This window comes from Plodia interpunctella, chromosome 13 (genome assembly GCF_027563975.2).
Source record: "Plodia interpunctella isolate USDA-ARS_2022_Savannah chromosome 13, ilPloInte3.2, whole genome shotgun sequence".
Taxonomy (NCBI): domain Eukaryota; kingdom Metazoa; phylum Arthropoda; class Insecta; order Lepidoptera; family Pyralidae; genus Plodia; species Plodia interpunctella.
The window spans coordinates 8,493,965-8,510,888 of record NC_071306.1 but is presented as its reverse complement, the minus strand read 5'-3'; the positions used below and the strand labels follow the sequence as shown (position 1 = coordinate 8,510,888).

At 34.9% G+C, this 16,924-nt stretch overlaps 1 protein-coding gene and 1 long non-coding RNA gene across 4 annotated transcripts in view; both read right to left on the bottom strand.

Annotated features, from left to right (window-relative positions):
• LOC128674944 (uncharacterized protein) overlaps positions 1–12,235 on the bottom strand; it is a 45,885-nt gene extending 33,650 nt beyond the window's left edge. For all 3 annotated transcript variants that reach the window (XR_008405214.1, XM_053753955.2, XM_053753956.2), the window contains exons 1-2: positions 12,112–12,235; positions 2,363–2,547 (exon numbers count right to left, since the gene is read on the bottom strand). Coding sequence is in view for 2 of the 3 variants with exons in the window: in XM_053753955.2 (XP_053609930.1) it covers positions 2,363–2,547; positions 12,112–12,115 (189 nt within the window). In the remaining variant the exon portion in view is untranslated. The remainder of the gene's footprint in view (positions 1–2,362; positions 2,548–12,111) is intronic.
• On the bottom strand, positions 7,364–10,773 carry LOC128674946 (uncharacterized). Its single transcript, XR_010370059.1, has 2 exons — positions 10,434–10,773; positions 7,364–8,341 (listed from the first exon to the last, which is right to left on the bottom strand). It is a non-coding gene; the product is annotated as an uncharacterized LOC128674946 (long non-coding RNA).
• Positions 12,236–16,924: the final 4,689 nt, after the last annotated feature.

Below are 16,924 nucleotides of genomic sequence, written 5' to 3'. Positions count from 1 at the left end.
CTATGAGATCCGTCCCCCACGACTTGCCAGTCACATTTAGAAGGTCGAAAATAGCACCCCTGTTAAAAATGGTTAAAATTTATTTTCACAAATTCACATCCAAGAGGACCCCAATTATCTCAATGCCACAGAGCTAACAGGCAACATTATTTTTAAAATGTACTTCAAAAAAGAATAATTTATGAATGAGTGAACGAAGTTCTGTAGAATTCTCTCTAATTATTGCTTTGTACCTAGGTAGGTTATTCTTTTTTAAATATGAAAATGTGTATTCAAAAATAATACACTTAAAAAAAAAAAAACGAATTAAACTACTTAGAACTGGCAAAAATCAACTTCCATTTGTCATTAGGATTACCGACACGTGGTGTAATATTTGAAGCCAGGGCACACGGGTCGATTGACCTCGCAACTCACTCGTTAAAAAGCAAAACCCTCATAACGTAAAATGCCAGGATTAATATACTTGTACATAGGTGTAATGTAATGGACGCAGAGTGACACGGGTGGTGTTAAGTCGTCAATTGTCTCTCTCTCTCTCTCTCATCGTATGAGTGAAAGAGACTAGAACCGTATGAAGAAGAATAGGTAGTTGATTTATTATAATCTTTACAGAAGTTACTTGTGTTTTCTACCTTATTTCATTTTTTGTTTTTATTTAAATCCTTTATTCAGTATAATTTAATATATCGTGTTTGGTTAGGTACATGCCCAAAATGGTGGTGAATAAAGTTATATATTATCTACTAGTTATTTCCACGGGCTTCGCTTCCGTGGGAATTTAGAGATAAACTATAGCTGAGGAAGAATTTTTGAAATCGGTTCGGTAATTCGGAGATTACCCGCCTCAAACATACAAACTCACAAACGCTTACCTCTTTATAATAATAGTATAAATCTATCTAAATTTGGTTTCTGAAATTATCACGGGAATGATAAACGGAATTTTTGCGAGCATACAGCGAGCGAAAGCTGTTTATCAATTTTATAAAATTCATAAACTGATATAGATAAACGTCGCTTTAGATTAGTTTTAGTATTTAGTTAGTTTTAGAATTTTGGCCCTTTTTGGCTATGTCTACTAACATAAAGATGTGATATTGTCGTATTATCTGTATAAAACGGTATTTTTTTTTATCTAATTGCAAAAACAAAAGCATTTGGGACCATCGTGTTGTTTTAAATGTGAATATTTGTTTCTGTCGCTGCATTTCCTGTGTTTACTAACTCATATGCCGTTGTAACAATGGTGTCTACGCCAGTACACCACAACACTAGGCGCGTCCCGCCCGCGACCCCTCGCGCGGCAGCCAATGGCTATCGAACACGACAATTTAAATTTTATTCCTGCGCGCGCACTACAAATCTAGTTTTTTCTATTGTTTTTTTTCCTGTCATTCGATTCGATTTCTGTTTTTCATTATACCAATTTGTAAGAACAAAGAAAAATATAATTATCTAATTCTTAGCTCCAAGTATTTTATTTTAACTACCTATGAGTTCCGTAACGAACAAATGGAATAGTAAATATTTTCCCTCAAGATGTGAGCCACTATATTCTAATGTCTGTTTTAACGAAATGAATCTCTTCAGACAGGCAATTTGTGTTCGCAGAAATTGCTTCGGAAAATTTTATGTCACACTAGCTGCGCTCCGGGGCTTCGCTCCCGTGGGAAATTCGGGATAAAAATGTACCCTATGTGTTATTCCAGGTTATATTCTACCCGAGTACCGAATTTCATGACAATCGCTCCAGAAGATTTTGCTTGAAAGAGTAACAATAAACATACAACAATGTGAGGATGTGTAAAATAATTCTCAAATCTCAAGATCAAGTTCTATTCTACTAATATAATAAACTCATTTATTATATTAGTAGAATAGAACTAGATCTTACTCTCGACTTTGCCTGAAATGAAAATAAGCAAAAAAAGTTTCTTTATACCTATTCAGTTATCGTATCGTAAATTGGTCAATAATGAAAATACAATTTCATAATAAATTGCTTTTGAAAATCTGAAATCGAGCGGGAATTGAACTTGATGCCCCTTTCTATACGGGACAGTGCACCTTAACCACTGAGTAATAGAGACCATGCCGGTTCAGACGAATTATATCTTCTCTTTCTGTCTTACGCCAACGTACAGTTTTATTAGAGAGTAGTATGTAGTCTTAACTAATCAACACACCCCACTGTTACAAGCAAGAAATTATGTTTTTCGAAAATACTCAAGCATCTATTTAAATTTTAAATCTACCGAAATTTGTTAGATGCTTTTAACTTAATTTTGAAAATAATGAGGAGATGAAAAATAAAAATTGGTATCGAGCGGTTTGTCTGGAATTGTCCAAGTTTTATTACCTGTTCCTCAACATCGGCGACCTCCCGTCCGTTGGTGAGGCTGTTTTTCAAAGACAGAGTGGTTTGTATGATGAGGGCCAGAATCGGTATGAACGGCAGCAGAAGCAGCCTCCAAAGCTGGGCGCGTCGGCTCCGGCACCAGCGACGAATTTTGCCGCAAGAGTCGCGTTTCTCTTTGGGTGAAGCTGGAAATAAAAATACATTTATTCTATCATTGTCAGGTGTCGTATAAAGAACTATGTGCACTCGAAAAATTATATGTACGATTCACAAATCGTGTGTCTGCAGCAGACACCCTCTTTAAAATCTGTGACTTTAACAAAACAGTTGTTTCTTGGTGAACAATGTACTATTTAGATCCTGTTTCACCACTTTCTGATAAAAAAAATATTATAATCTAGCAGATAAATCTGCTTGATGTGTTCCTAAAAGTTATTATTGGCTTTTATTCTTGTCTTCTATTAGATTTTTAATTAAATTATTATGTCTTACAAGGTGGCTAAACATTTTTCCACGCCTCGACTGATCAACTTTTAATAACAATATTTTTAAAATCCAAAATCAGCTCAATTCTCAGGCGATCTAACGCCATTTTCATTCTGCATATAAAACTTGATAGCACTCTAAATGATTTCAATTTACCGGGAGACATCACTCAGAACTTCAGGATAAAGTTTTGATGTTTTAACAGCATAATTGTATAATGATGGATAACGTTTTGTCCACATTTTTATAAAGATTTTGTAACATATAATTAGATTTTCCTGGCTTTGAACATATGATATTTTGGATAATTGCTAATTTGTATAAGTATTTCTTTAACTAGTATCAAAAAAATTAATACAAGACTTAGTGACAGGATTTCAATAATTACTTTACTTCGAAAAATTCTTTATTATTTCATGCTATTCAAAAGGTACATAGAAAAGTATCCGCCACAAGCTTCGTCAAAATATACAACAGTAAATTCAGCAAGAAGCTTCGTCAAAATGTTTACGTGAAGAAATCTGCAACATGCTTCGTCAAAAAGTTAATTAATCTACCACTCCGTGCAGAACCCGGCCCGAAGGTCCCCATAATGCTAGCTGCATTACAGCGTTGAATTGCTAAGAGCCTTTGAGCCAGGAACGACATAGAGCGTCTATCATTGGATCGCTCGAAAATCCGATGGCTCAATTCTCCCAAAAAAGTCTTTGCCTCTGATCCCCAAACGCCGGTAGTCTCAAAAGCAACAGGTACAAATATATATGCTGTTGCTAAGCAAGAATATTAAGCATGTTTTAATTTTTAGCCACAGATCCCACATTCTTAACGGTATCCTTAATATGAGAAATGGCAAAAGTGCTAACGCATCCCACAACAGACTACCTCTGCGCCATGGGATCAATGTTAGACCATTAGGACGCTTACCACACTGCGACTTAATAAAGGAGGCTCCAAAATACATGGTAAATTCATGGCTCCAAAATACGGCAGCCATAGCTCCTCGGATAATATCATTGAGAGCATGATGTCTTGGATATCTTCCAGCACATTTTAGGCAGCTAAGGCCATGATATCACTTAACATCTACAAGCGCTCCACAAACATATTGATGCTGCTCGCAAATTTTACATCCGATTCTCAGACCTGCGGCAATCTTTAACGAACTGTTATCCATTAAGGTACCAAGCTGAGGTGATGGCAGTGTATGAAACCACGCACCTGATTCTGGAGTTAATGCTGCCAACTCAGTCCCTGAATTACTTTACTTAGGTACATAAAAACATTATAATAATTTACATAAAAAACAAACTACACTAGTTGACTGAGCTAGACTAGCTAGAGCTGACTAGCTGCACCTCTCATTCGCTTATTTAACATTGTGTTGTGATTATTTTAAAAAAACTTACGTTTTTAACTTCATGAACAGTAGCGCCATCTACTTTATAAAATTTTTGACAAAATCCTACGGCAATCGCGTAAGGATAAACTTTAGACTTTATAATATTAATGGGATAATAACATAAATATTATGCGATATAAACTTGGAATAAACCTCTTGTACTTATCAACAACATTGGATGCAACTGCATGTTGCAGTAGATCCTTTTGTTTTATAGATTGTAATTGTATAATTTTAGTTTGTTTTGTGTTATTGTTCATTGTATATTTATAGTAATTTAATTTTACTTCTATAGTTTTAAGTATTACTAGCTTACATTTATTATATACACACATTAATTTCCAGAGAATACAGTCCATATCAATATGGAAATATTAAGATTTCATTTGTTCATTAAAAACAAAACATTTTTGATAAAAAAATATATCCGCAACACGCTTCGTCAATAAATGATCCTATATCGTTCATTGGAATCAATATCATTTTACAAATTTGGAATGGGCAGACAAAACAGCCTTAACTTAAAGTACCTACCTATGATTTATCTTTTTTATAAATAACATAGTATTTAAACATGTTTTTATTACGACCTCTGTAGCCTGGTCATCACGCCGGACTATTATACTTGAGGTCCCGGGTTCGATTGCCAGTCAAGTCAAGGTGAAAAATAAACTTTTCATATGGATTTAGGTATGGTGTGTTATCTATATATGTATTATGAAATATAGTAACACGAGTGTTACGGGAAACTAACTCAACGATGAACTGTATGGGGCTAACTCAATCTGTGTGTTTTATCCATACATCATTATTTATATTAATAGCTGCAGCCCTGGGCTACAAATCTATTGTAGCCCAGGGCTGCAGCGAGGGCGCCTATAGTTCGAGGGTGCAATTGATGCTTACACCCGAGCCAACTACTATGTTTTACATCTCGATTGTGAGGTAAATAGAAAAAAACCGGCATTACAAGAATAAAACATTTTATTACCTAGTTAAAGTTTATAAGGTTTCTATTCCCGCTCTTTTTTCATTAAAAAGAACCAAGTAAAGAACTTTTTTTTTCAAGAACGAAATTGAGCTTCGCCGTTCGATACCTATTTAAAAATTAATGATTATTTGAATACGAAGACAAGGCTGAATAGCGAGGCGACCTCTTTGGTCATTGGGCTGAATGCATGATGTCTATTGCCAGTATGATGGTTAGATGTACGCGAACTTTTTGAAAGAGTGTTATGTTTTTTTTAAATTACTTACCGCCTTACGGCTTTTCTAGGAACATTATTACCCTAGAGCGTTTATTGGTCATTTACAAGCCGCATTTGGGGGTAATAAGGACCTACTTACCGAATATGTGAGATGTAAAATGAAGTTAATGCTCACACATATCATTATCATTTGGACGTATTCAACAGGGTTCTGTCGGCATCTGTTGTGTAAGGATCCCTAAATGGTATCCCTATTTACGAGTGCAATCAAAAGGTCCATGATTTTGTTTTAACGTTTCTTGATTTCATGTTTAATTACAAAAATAAAACTGAGTAACGGCTATATATAAAGCTGTTGTCTTGACTCGTAATCTTTACATATTATAAAACAAAGTCCTCTATCGCGTCTGTATGTCTGTTCGCGATAAATTCATGATTTGCATGCGATTTTCATGCCATTTTCACCAATAGATAGACTGATTCCTGAAAGAAGGTTTAGAGGTATAATTTTGAATTTTGAATTATGAAAATTAATTAATTAATTTAAAACTTTAAATACCTATGTAAACAAAAAGAAACACTTACCTAGTAGATATTTACTTAAATGAAATATAATTAGATATTTACTCATATAAATATAGTTTTGAGCTAAAAAAATAACTACATAAACTAGTTGAATACGATTGGACAAGTTTGGGCCGTTTGCCAGAATAAAAAGCAACGATTTACGAGCCTTTGTTGTAGTCGATAGAAACAGCTAACAAAAGTATATATGGCGTGTATAAACAGCTTTACAGCCATTATATTACAATGTATTGCACCTCTCTTTGCTTGATCAAAATTATATGGGCAAAAGTAGGCTTATGTGCCTGATTAAAATAAATATATCTTATTTGCTTTGAAAAGTTTCAAAAATAAAAAGCAATCGATTGACGGTAGATGAGAACTTTAAATGCGTCATTTTGGCATACAAAACTCATGTGGTAAAGTTTAAAGCGGTATTTCTCGATCACAAGCGTCAATCACCACAGGATTCCTCTCCGCGCACTATCGCGGCGGCCTTTTATTTTGCGATTACATAGCTTTGTCTACCCCGTTTGAGGTGTGGACGGTTGGAACAGTGATTTTTTTACTTAAGACATCCTTTGTGCACAGCGTTAACCAGATGATAGATGAGCCACGGATTTGTGTAGGGAAAGAAAAATACTTACGATAAATTATGTATGAAAGACGTTAAAATATGCAAAGATTTTGCGAAGCACTTTAGATATTATGTAAATATCTTGATGTGAATAGGTTTCAAGTTAATGGTAAGTACTTTCTTGGAACAAGTGAACTACAATTTTATTTACGTTATTTTATTTTAATATTTAAAATAAATAATTGCATATAATACCTTTACTAATAAAATCTTGCATTAATTCGAATTTGTTTGCGTGATTCTTCTTGGATTTATTTTTTCTTTTTTTCTTTGTATCAATAGAATTATAAATGTTATATTTGTAATTACAACAAAATTGTAAAATTAAAGTAAAATAAAAATTTTGCTTTAATTTTTATTTTTAAAAACAAAAAAAAGCAAAATTATAAATAAGGCTTCAACTTTTAGACAATGTTATTATACCCCAAATTGCCTCGCAAACATATATTTGCATACTTATTACAAAGTTGGAACGCTTATACATATGTATAGGTACCTACCTAAACATATGTATAAGTACAACTCATACAGACATACTCGTAATATTTACATGTATACAGTATATAATAAAAAAATAATTCGTCGATATAATAATGTATTCGACATTATTACTCTTAGTTCATAATGTAATTTTAAGCATTAAAAAATTGTACATTCTACAACTGAGTTCTAAAGATAAGGTTTCCGAGTTGAAAAAAAAAAATGTATACATATTTAAGAAACGCATGTCATGTGCGTGTCTCTCTTTATTTTCCTTAAAAACAAGGTAAAATTATAAAACAAAATCTTTTACACCATTATCAAAACAAACTGAAAAATGGACGTTCCGTATATTTTGTTGTAACGACTTCTTGTCAACGATATATTTACTGATAATGCACTTGTAATGTGGTCGCTTGGTTTTCATTTTTAATCTTTTTCACCTTCGTCGAATTTTTCCCTTTGAATAGGAAATAACGCGCAGCGGCACCGGCGTTCTGCCAACCAATGTTATGTTGCATATTTAGGTTAGGATTTCCAGGCCATCCATTAGCAGGCCACGCGCTCCCAGGCCAACTGCCTTCAGGCCATTGGACACCATTCGCACCTGGGTTCCCAGCCCACTGAGACGCAATACCGTGATTTGCAGGCCATTGCGATACCGGGTTTCCTTGCCAAAGTCTTTGATGGGCTTGGTTATGATGATTATGATACTGAGGTTGAGATCTCACAGCCCATTGCTGAGCTGGCCAATGCTGAACCAGCCCATTTGCAGGCAACTGTGCTCCTTGGGCGTGGGCAGGCCAATGGTGCACAGTTTCTTGGTTTGAGGGCCATTGCTGTTCAGACACATGGGGCCAGTGGTGTTCAGACCTGCCGGGAAATTGGTGTAGCCCATGTAGTCCAGGCTTCAGCTCCACTTTTTCTTCATGTTGATTGACAGAAGATGATGGAAGGAAGACAACGTTTTCCATTGGATTATTTGGTTTTTGGACTTCGGCACAATTGGGACAATTCTGGCAGGAGCCCTTGTTGTGTCTTTTCATATGATGCCTATGCTGGTGGATGTAAATAGGTCCATTCTCGGAGCTACTCTCGCCGTCCACACGGTTTATCTTAAACCTGTAGTCAGAGATATCGTCTTCATCCGATGTCAATTCTGAACTCTTGTGGAGTAGAATGCTGAGGAGTTGGATGCTCAGAAACTGAAAAATTATTAGTCGTTGAGGATTTTTAAGGTATGCCGAAGTATTGGATTTTGTTGGGCATAGGTTAATTTTGGAAGTATAAACATACCTACAACTTTCTTATGCCCATGGCTTGAAATGAAAGCTTTCAGCTTTCTTAAATACCTATGTACCTATTCTGTTTATTGCGAAACATATTTTTATTATTTTACAGACGAACGTGGTCAAGAAATTTATTGTATTACTAGCTTTTGCCCGAGGCTTCGCCCGCGTTTATTTCGTGCGTCCGCTCATAAATTATTTTTGTCAATATCTCAGATTCTAAGCAACATGTCGCGATGAATCCTATACCAGATTTTAAGTTAATAAGATTATCTGCAATACAACAGTGCAAGCCGTATCTATTCCATACAATATTATTTATTAGTATTTGCGTTATGCACAAACAAACATACAGATAGACAAAAAAAAATGTTTTCGCTACAGTCCCATGAAGGCGGGGGGCCTTATGGGAATAAAGCCAAAATAAAAGCCAAAACATAAAAAAATAATAATTTTGCTGTAAATCTCCATGTACAGACACCTACAGATGAACTAAAATTCAGTCAAAGTGGTATCAGAATACAACTTATTTCCATTTTAATGGCATTCTAAATATTTCTAAATTCCGTGGAGCTTGCAGCGGTGCATCCTTCAACAAATTTATCCGATTACGGCAAGTACAGACAACTGCACATAAATCCGCAGCTATTACCAGCGTATAGAGTTATATGCAGGGTAACTTAATGTACGGTTGACTGTACACGACTAAGATCTTGTTAGTCAAAGCGGCACAACTTTACTAACAAATTATACTAAAATTCCACAGATTTTGTAATCTTTATAAACTTACTTGTAGCTAATATTGGTATCACATTTTTCATTGCCTTTTAAGAGCCATTTTAATGTATCAATAGCCTTCCATACAGATTAGACTATGATGATATTACCACTGGACCAATTACAAATTTGGTTCGACATTTTGGGACTAAATTTTGTGGATCTGAAGAACTTTACAACATATTCTAGTTATAAAAAGCGAGAAGAATTGACCTATTGATAGTGTGATTTCGTTGCCACAAAGACGATATTGGTCAAGAATAAACTAATAACAGCCATTATAATTATCGCTCTGTCGTCTAAGCGTTTTCCCGGTTACTTCTTCAGCCATAGAGCGTCGGAGCCTGGGTTTGCTTTGCTACTTTTTCGTCGTCACTTCGCACGGTCGTCGGCTGTCAATAGTTGTCAGACCATTGGCACGCATATCACCCTTGATATCAAGCCAGTATTTTTTGGGTTTGTTCATTATGCCAGGGCCAGGCGGGAGCGGCATAGCGAGACATTTGTTCGCTACGTAATTTGCCGGCGTAATATTGACGAAGATTCATTAGGAGATCACAAGACTCGTCTTCTGAATGATCTCCTGATCTAGCCTAGCCTAGCTACTCGGCCCGCGCTGAGGCAATCGTTACTGACAGATACAATATAATATAAATAAATATAAATATATTAGGACAAATCACACAGATTGAGCTAGCACCAAAGTAAGTTCGAAACTTGTGTTATAGGATATTAACTCAACGATACTATATTTTATAACAAATACATATATAAATAAACATCCAAGACCCGGGCCAATCAGAAAAAGATCATTTTTCATCATGACCCGACCGGGGATCTAACCCGGGACCTCTCGGTTCAGTGGCAAGAACCTTATCACTGCGCCACCGAGGTCGTCATATACGTCTTGAATAAATGAAATTGAAAATAATCCCCTTAAAAGCTTGAAACTGTAGTCGATAATTACACGAGGGTGACCCGTGGCAAAATTGTTTTGTTATAAAAAAACCGTTAAAAGTTATCAGCTTAAGCACTTTCTTGAATTTCAAACAATAGCAACTTCATGTCACACGTGCTTTTTAACAAATTTTGAAATCAATAAATTTGGCCGAACTGGCATGGTCTTGATTCTCCCGGAGTTGACATTTCAATTCCCGGTTCCCGGTTCAATTCCAGAATTTTTCCATCTCCTTACTATTTTCAAAATAAGTTTAATATAATATTTACTTACTAATTTCATTTCAAATGCGTGGGCGCAAGTGCTGTGATATCGTGTAAAATGTTTTACGACGGGCGATATGAAACATATTTCAGTAACATTTTACACACCACTTTTATGTTTGTAGGCGCAGTTACAAATTTCGTCCGGAAATATTGTGATCGACAGTTCAATTTTATCGACTTTTTGAATTTGTTTTGGCGTTTTTCAAATATTGAATGTTTTATTTATAGCGCGATTGATTCTTGTGAAACACGTAGGTACGTTACGTTAAATAAAAATAAAAATGGTTATTTAGTACACTGAATCAAAAATCATATATTTTAAATAAGTTGTTAAATAAGTGGTTGATGGAGAATTGTTGTGGAAATATTAAGTGATTTTATGGGATTCCAAACAGTCTAGATTTTTACTACCCTTGTATAAAAAATTGAAGTATTAGTATTTAGTTTTGGTGAAAGAGTGACAAATATCCATCAATTCCCCCGTTCCGATCCGTTCCCATTATATTAACGTTAATAGAAATATATATTAACGTTAATAGAAATAAAAAAATATTTTATTTTCTTTCAGACGTTTGTCCGAATATTGTTAGGAACTTCAAATCTGTGTTAGAAAAGAGTACAATTTAACCAAGTTTATAAACACTTAATATCTAAGAAAACAATAATTTTTATTTACTTAAAAGCTTTTATTTATTATTATGTTTATTCTTTTGGGATTCACTGCACATAGTCCGGTCCTTTGAGAGGCTTGCGTGGGGATATGGATCCAACACGTAGAGGCCCTTTGGAGAGTTTTGATGTTGTGTAGGTCTCCCGCCAAGACCCACTCCCGGATATACCAATGAAATGATATGCCCATGAGCAGGTCTCGGCGGGAGTGTGAACTATTGCAGAATTATGAATAGAAGTATTGGTCTATGGAATGAAATTTGGATGGACTGAAGACGGGCTATTACAAAGGGTTCGGACACCGGTTGCCATAATCACGGTTATTCAGTCAGACTTCCACTCTTCGAGCATACAGCTTTCGCGACTCCACTCTGGCCGGCCGGTGAAGGCAAGCCATCTGTAGGGGTCCTGTTACCTCTCGGTTTCCACTCCGATCTTGGGGAAGGAAGATCGGAGAAGAGGAACAGGGGCCTCCCCTGAGCACTCAGGTCCGTGGGGTCGCTACTCCCCAACAGCTCGCCACAAACTGCCCTGCGGGCTAATTATTATTATTAACCTTTTGATGACGATCAATAAGTAGGCTACACTTTGGTGGCTAGTTGGGACCGGCTGCACATAGGTCGAGCCGGGCTAAACCTAGATGTATCCGCACTTCGGGGTTTAACCGTAACATATCTACCAATACCATCATCTTATTCAAATTAAAACAAACAAATACTTTATTCAATTCAGATACTGAAAAACAACATGAATGAAAACTGTTCAGTTCGTTATTTTGTAAACAAAATAAGTTATTAAACATTCTGTTTGTTGTTAAATATATGAAAAAAGTACATAAAAATAACTAAACCCACATATAAATAATATAATGAAATCTATTATGTACTTTCTCTATTTAATAGGTTCCTGCATAACATTTATAGCTGTTCCAATTATATTGAACGGAATTAAGCAATAAAACTTAGCAGCAAATATTTACACAAGAAATTAACAATTTTAAAGTAAATAACACTTACCCATTTTAAAAAATCACAATACAAAACACATCGGCAGTTGGCGGTTCGAAATCGGAGCCGTTTCATGAGGGGTAGCGCGCACCCCTCACGGCGACTCACTCGGCACTGAGGGAGTGATGTCGATCTCGGATTCTATCAAAACATTCATATTTCTTTTTTTATTATTTTTCTTTTGCTAACCAGCCAGTTGTCTAGAGATTTGATTCTACGATATAGGGATTTCTTTGAAACTCTTTATATAAACTGTTTTTCTTTTTTCTTTTGCCAACAATTAGCCGGTTTGGAGTCATAAAAAAGTTTGGCTTGAAGTCTAACTTATATCTGTGAAATGACATTGAAAACTGGACACATATTTTTGAATTGGTGCTGGTTCTGTTAGAGATTTAGATTTTGGTACATCTCAATATGATAGACAACAGATAAAACTCATGTCATATGACTTTAGATTAAGTACTGAAAAAGAAATAATAAATTTGACACCAGCGTACCACGCAAAAATATATTTATATTAAAAGATTTTTTAGTTTCTTTTGTCCCGTCTGTTGGTCTGTCTATAATCAAAAATTGAAATTCAAAATTTCAACGATTCGGCTGTCATTTCACGACCGGCCGGGATCGAGGTCATGAAGACAGCCAGTTGTTCCCTATTAGGTGTCAAGGCACGGGAGGATACGGAGTGGCCCTATTCATGCTTCGCATTCTTCATGCTACGCTTGATTGCTATACTATTTATCACTCAGATACAGAAAAACATCTGGGCTCCAACTAAATCTAAAGTTTGATCTTTGTAATATAAGCTTGGGCTAGCTTTTAAACTTAAGAAAATGAATGTATTGCTCATAAATAAATGTTCTGTATTGTTTTTTTTTTATGAGAACGTTTATTTAAACGTTCATTAAATCGAAAAGATGAATCTATTTAAATGTCTGTCAGCGATTTTCAGTTGTTTTCCCAATTTTTCTAGATGAATGCACATACATGCATACAATATGTACGGAACTGTTTTCGCGGACGGCTCCCAAATTTGCATGAAAACGTAGATACCTATCATTGTGTTGTTTACTTGCTTACAGTTCAGCTACGTCGTTTCTGGATTATCTTTCGATACTAGCTGCGCCCGGGGGATTCGCTCTCGGGGGGATTTCCGTATGAAATGTGTGTATCCTATGTGCTATTCCAAGTTAAATTCAAATTCAAATAATTTATTCAGAAATTAGACCTTCACGGGCACTTTTTCACGTTAAATAGTTATTTTTTACAAGCTACAAACTACTGGCATTTCGGAACGACCACTGCTGAGAAGAAATGAAAGAAACTCATTTGAACAGTGTTGGTCCCTATCATGCCAGAAGGGCTTACCAATGTTTCTTACATTTTTTTTTTCTTTCAAAGTACATAATGTACATAGTCAAAAAGTATATCGAAACAGGTTATGATTGTGATCAGAGTGCTGATAAAAAAATATGTATAGGTACGGGTAGATGTGAAATACGATTAAAATTAAATTCTACCTGGGTACTTACTAAACATCGATATACGGTTAGAAAATATTGTATGATTGAGTAACAAACATCCTCACAAACTTCCAACTTTCGAATTAACAAAATTTGTACTATCAGAAAGATATTTTTTGGTAATTTTTTCATAAATTTGCAGCAAACACTTCAAGTGTTTACACACAAATATAAGTAAGTAAACACTGAAGCGTTATTTATATTTTATGGATGTCAATAACTTCAAAACTCTTTTAAAGGGTAGAAAAATAGTCATCAAATTTGGATAAATTGTTTTTGCAAAATACCCAGAATTTTGATGTGTGTAGTTTTTCAAACCGAGCGTACACATATTTATAGCACAGTTTCGAAAATGTATTGTCTTCATTAAGATCTTCTTAATGATAAATGACAGAGAAAAAATATTTACCATTTTATGTAATGTTACGTAAATATTTGACTCGTAATTTTAGCTTGCCTGGCAGTTTAGGACATTACATTGCCGTAAGCCGTAAGCAAGTTATTTAAGTAAAATTGCTGAAGTTGCCCAAGCAAGCAGTTTTAAATCTTGACTAACTTGGCAATTGCAAGCCAAGTTATATTAAATCACGCGATTAAGTTAAAACAATTGAAAATTATATCTTGTTTCGAATTACTTAGCTTCAAAAATTATTTCATAACCTCCCGCGGATGTCGTACGAGACGACTAAGGGACACACAGCCTAGCCAGCTGATAGGCAACAATAGCATTCCCAAGGAGGGTTGACGTCGGTCAGGCGGCCGGTTGTAAAATCACAGCAGAATATTCAAAATATTAAGGTTTGTTTACGCTGACCCGGTTTCGTTCGGGGTTGTGAAGCCCGGGCTTCTCAACCCCGAACATCAGAGATGAAAGAAAGAATCTTTAATTTTTACAAGCTTTTATTATGTATCAAAAATATACAATATAGAGGTATACATATGATCTTTGTAGAAAAAAAAATTATAATCGATTCAAAAAGAGTAATTTAGTAGTTTCAGATCGGTTACGGAACCTTAAAAACAAGGCTACTGAAGGATTTAGGCTCACTCGAAAAGTACTCTTATTTGACAAAAGAAAAATAATTTAGCTAATGTATATTTCGAGCCAAATTAGGTTTACACAGAAAGGGAATATTGCCTTGTACTAATTGTTCACTGTCCATTATTTTTAAAGGCTCTATTTAAGGTGGATTGTTTCGTGGAAAATGTTTTACTTCGTAGATAATTTGACGAACTATGACTTCCCCAAAGATTTGAAAGAAAATATACTTTTTAATTTTGGTATAGCTTAGTGGATTGATGGCCAGTTGTTGTCTTTTAAATATGTATACCTATATTGTTACTTAGTTTTTTTTTTGCGGAATGAAGTTGATTTTATAGTTTTGTCAGATTTTCTTGCAAATAAATTTTAATCCATTGGTATTTAACTCGTAGAATGTTCAAACAAAACTAGACATTCGAGGAAACTTCTTCCTCTTAAGGAAGTTTGTTTATTATTTTATCTAATTTGCGACCAGTCAAGTCTTTGATTGACGTTGACTGTAACCTGCGCGGCACTCGGGCAGGTTTTAGTTAACGTCAAAGTTGACTGGTGCAACTCACCCTTATTGTCACAATATATTCACGTGCACAGTTAATAAAAAATAGTCTATTCGATTAAAACAATGTGTTAACTTAATTCAAATGTGTTAAATATGTAGACGTTTAATAAATAAATCGAACTTTACAATTAGCTTTAATAACTAGTTAAAACTTTTCACTTATTAAGTTTTATGCTCATTTTTTAATTTCAATAATACAATTCATACACTTTCATTACAAAGACACTCCAATACAATAGCATACATAATTAGCTCTGTTAACAATCATTAATGCTTCGTAGAAATTCCTTCCCAATGAAAACACTACAAAACAAAATAATTAAGGGGTATTCGTACTCGGCAAATTGGGAAATTGAAATCGTTGAAACAGGAAGAAAAAGAAGGTTGTTTCGATTAGTTTTATCTTGCCCCAGTGAGCGACACCTTACGATTATAAAAGCAAAAACCGAAACTAGGCCAATGAGGCCAGAAGCGATCACAGATTATAAATAGTGCGGATATTAGACACCAGTCGAATGTCAACACCGCGCAGTGTCCAGCTTAGAATAACTCATAGCGCGGGAAAAGACACAATTTCTACCGTAACTTATTCTTGTATTTATTCAAATACAAGAAAAAGTTACTAGTCGTTCGCCGCGAACTTAAACTTCACGCACACAATATTTTTTAACAAATTTATTAATATTTCAATAACGACTTAACCGATTTTGTTGCACCACGAACTTAATTAACAATTCTATTAACAAATTCTACCTATCTTTTAAATTTTATCAAAATCAGACCAAAGGTTCGAAAGTTATCGCTTTACAGACTTACATACATGCATGCATACATACATATGTATGTACATACGTATATACAAACATCATACATACAAAAAATTATTATTGCCCCAAATATTGCCAATTCACTCTCTCACCTTGAAAATCTTAAATTTTTGGATTCTATTACTACTAGTTTATGAGAACTATCCTTAAATTGTAGGTGATCTCGTCGTCATTTCGCCAATTGGAAAATCATATCTATGGTCAATTACAGCGGGAGTAGAGTATACTTTGTATAAAAATTTCGGGGACAGGTATTTTGTTCACGAGAAAGAAGAAAATGTAATGTCTGGTTTTGGGTAATATAGAAATCAATGAAAACACATTTCAAGATACAAATCTCATTAATTATTATTAGTAACTGATTGTAGGAGATTTGTGTACTTTCTTTCGACGACAGGTCAACATGAAAAATGATCTATTTCAGATTGACCTGAGTCTTGGATGTTTATCTATATATGTATATGTTATAGAATATAGTATCGTCGAGTTAGTATCCCATAACACAAGTTTCCAACTTAAGTACTTTATTCTTTTCTATTTTTAATATATTTTTTTTATTCTTTTCTTATCCAGTGCGTACACAGATGTTAAATTTTATCCAAAATTCCTAAAGGCTCTGATAACTTTTACGACTATATATCGCCAACTAAGGGCAAGAAGACGCATACGAACTAGTGAACAAAACAGTCTATCAGTGTGCAGGTTCGATTTCTATCCGTCATACTTTTCCACACTGTCTTCGTTTTGTGCATCGATCTCGTCCAGCCTGATGGACGTTCGACCAATTTTCTCACACTATTCGCACAAGCTTGAAGATTTTGAACCCTGTTGATACGTCAATAAGGATGTCCGAGAAATTTTCGTCGTGACT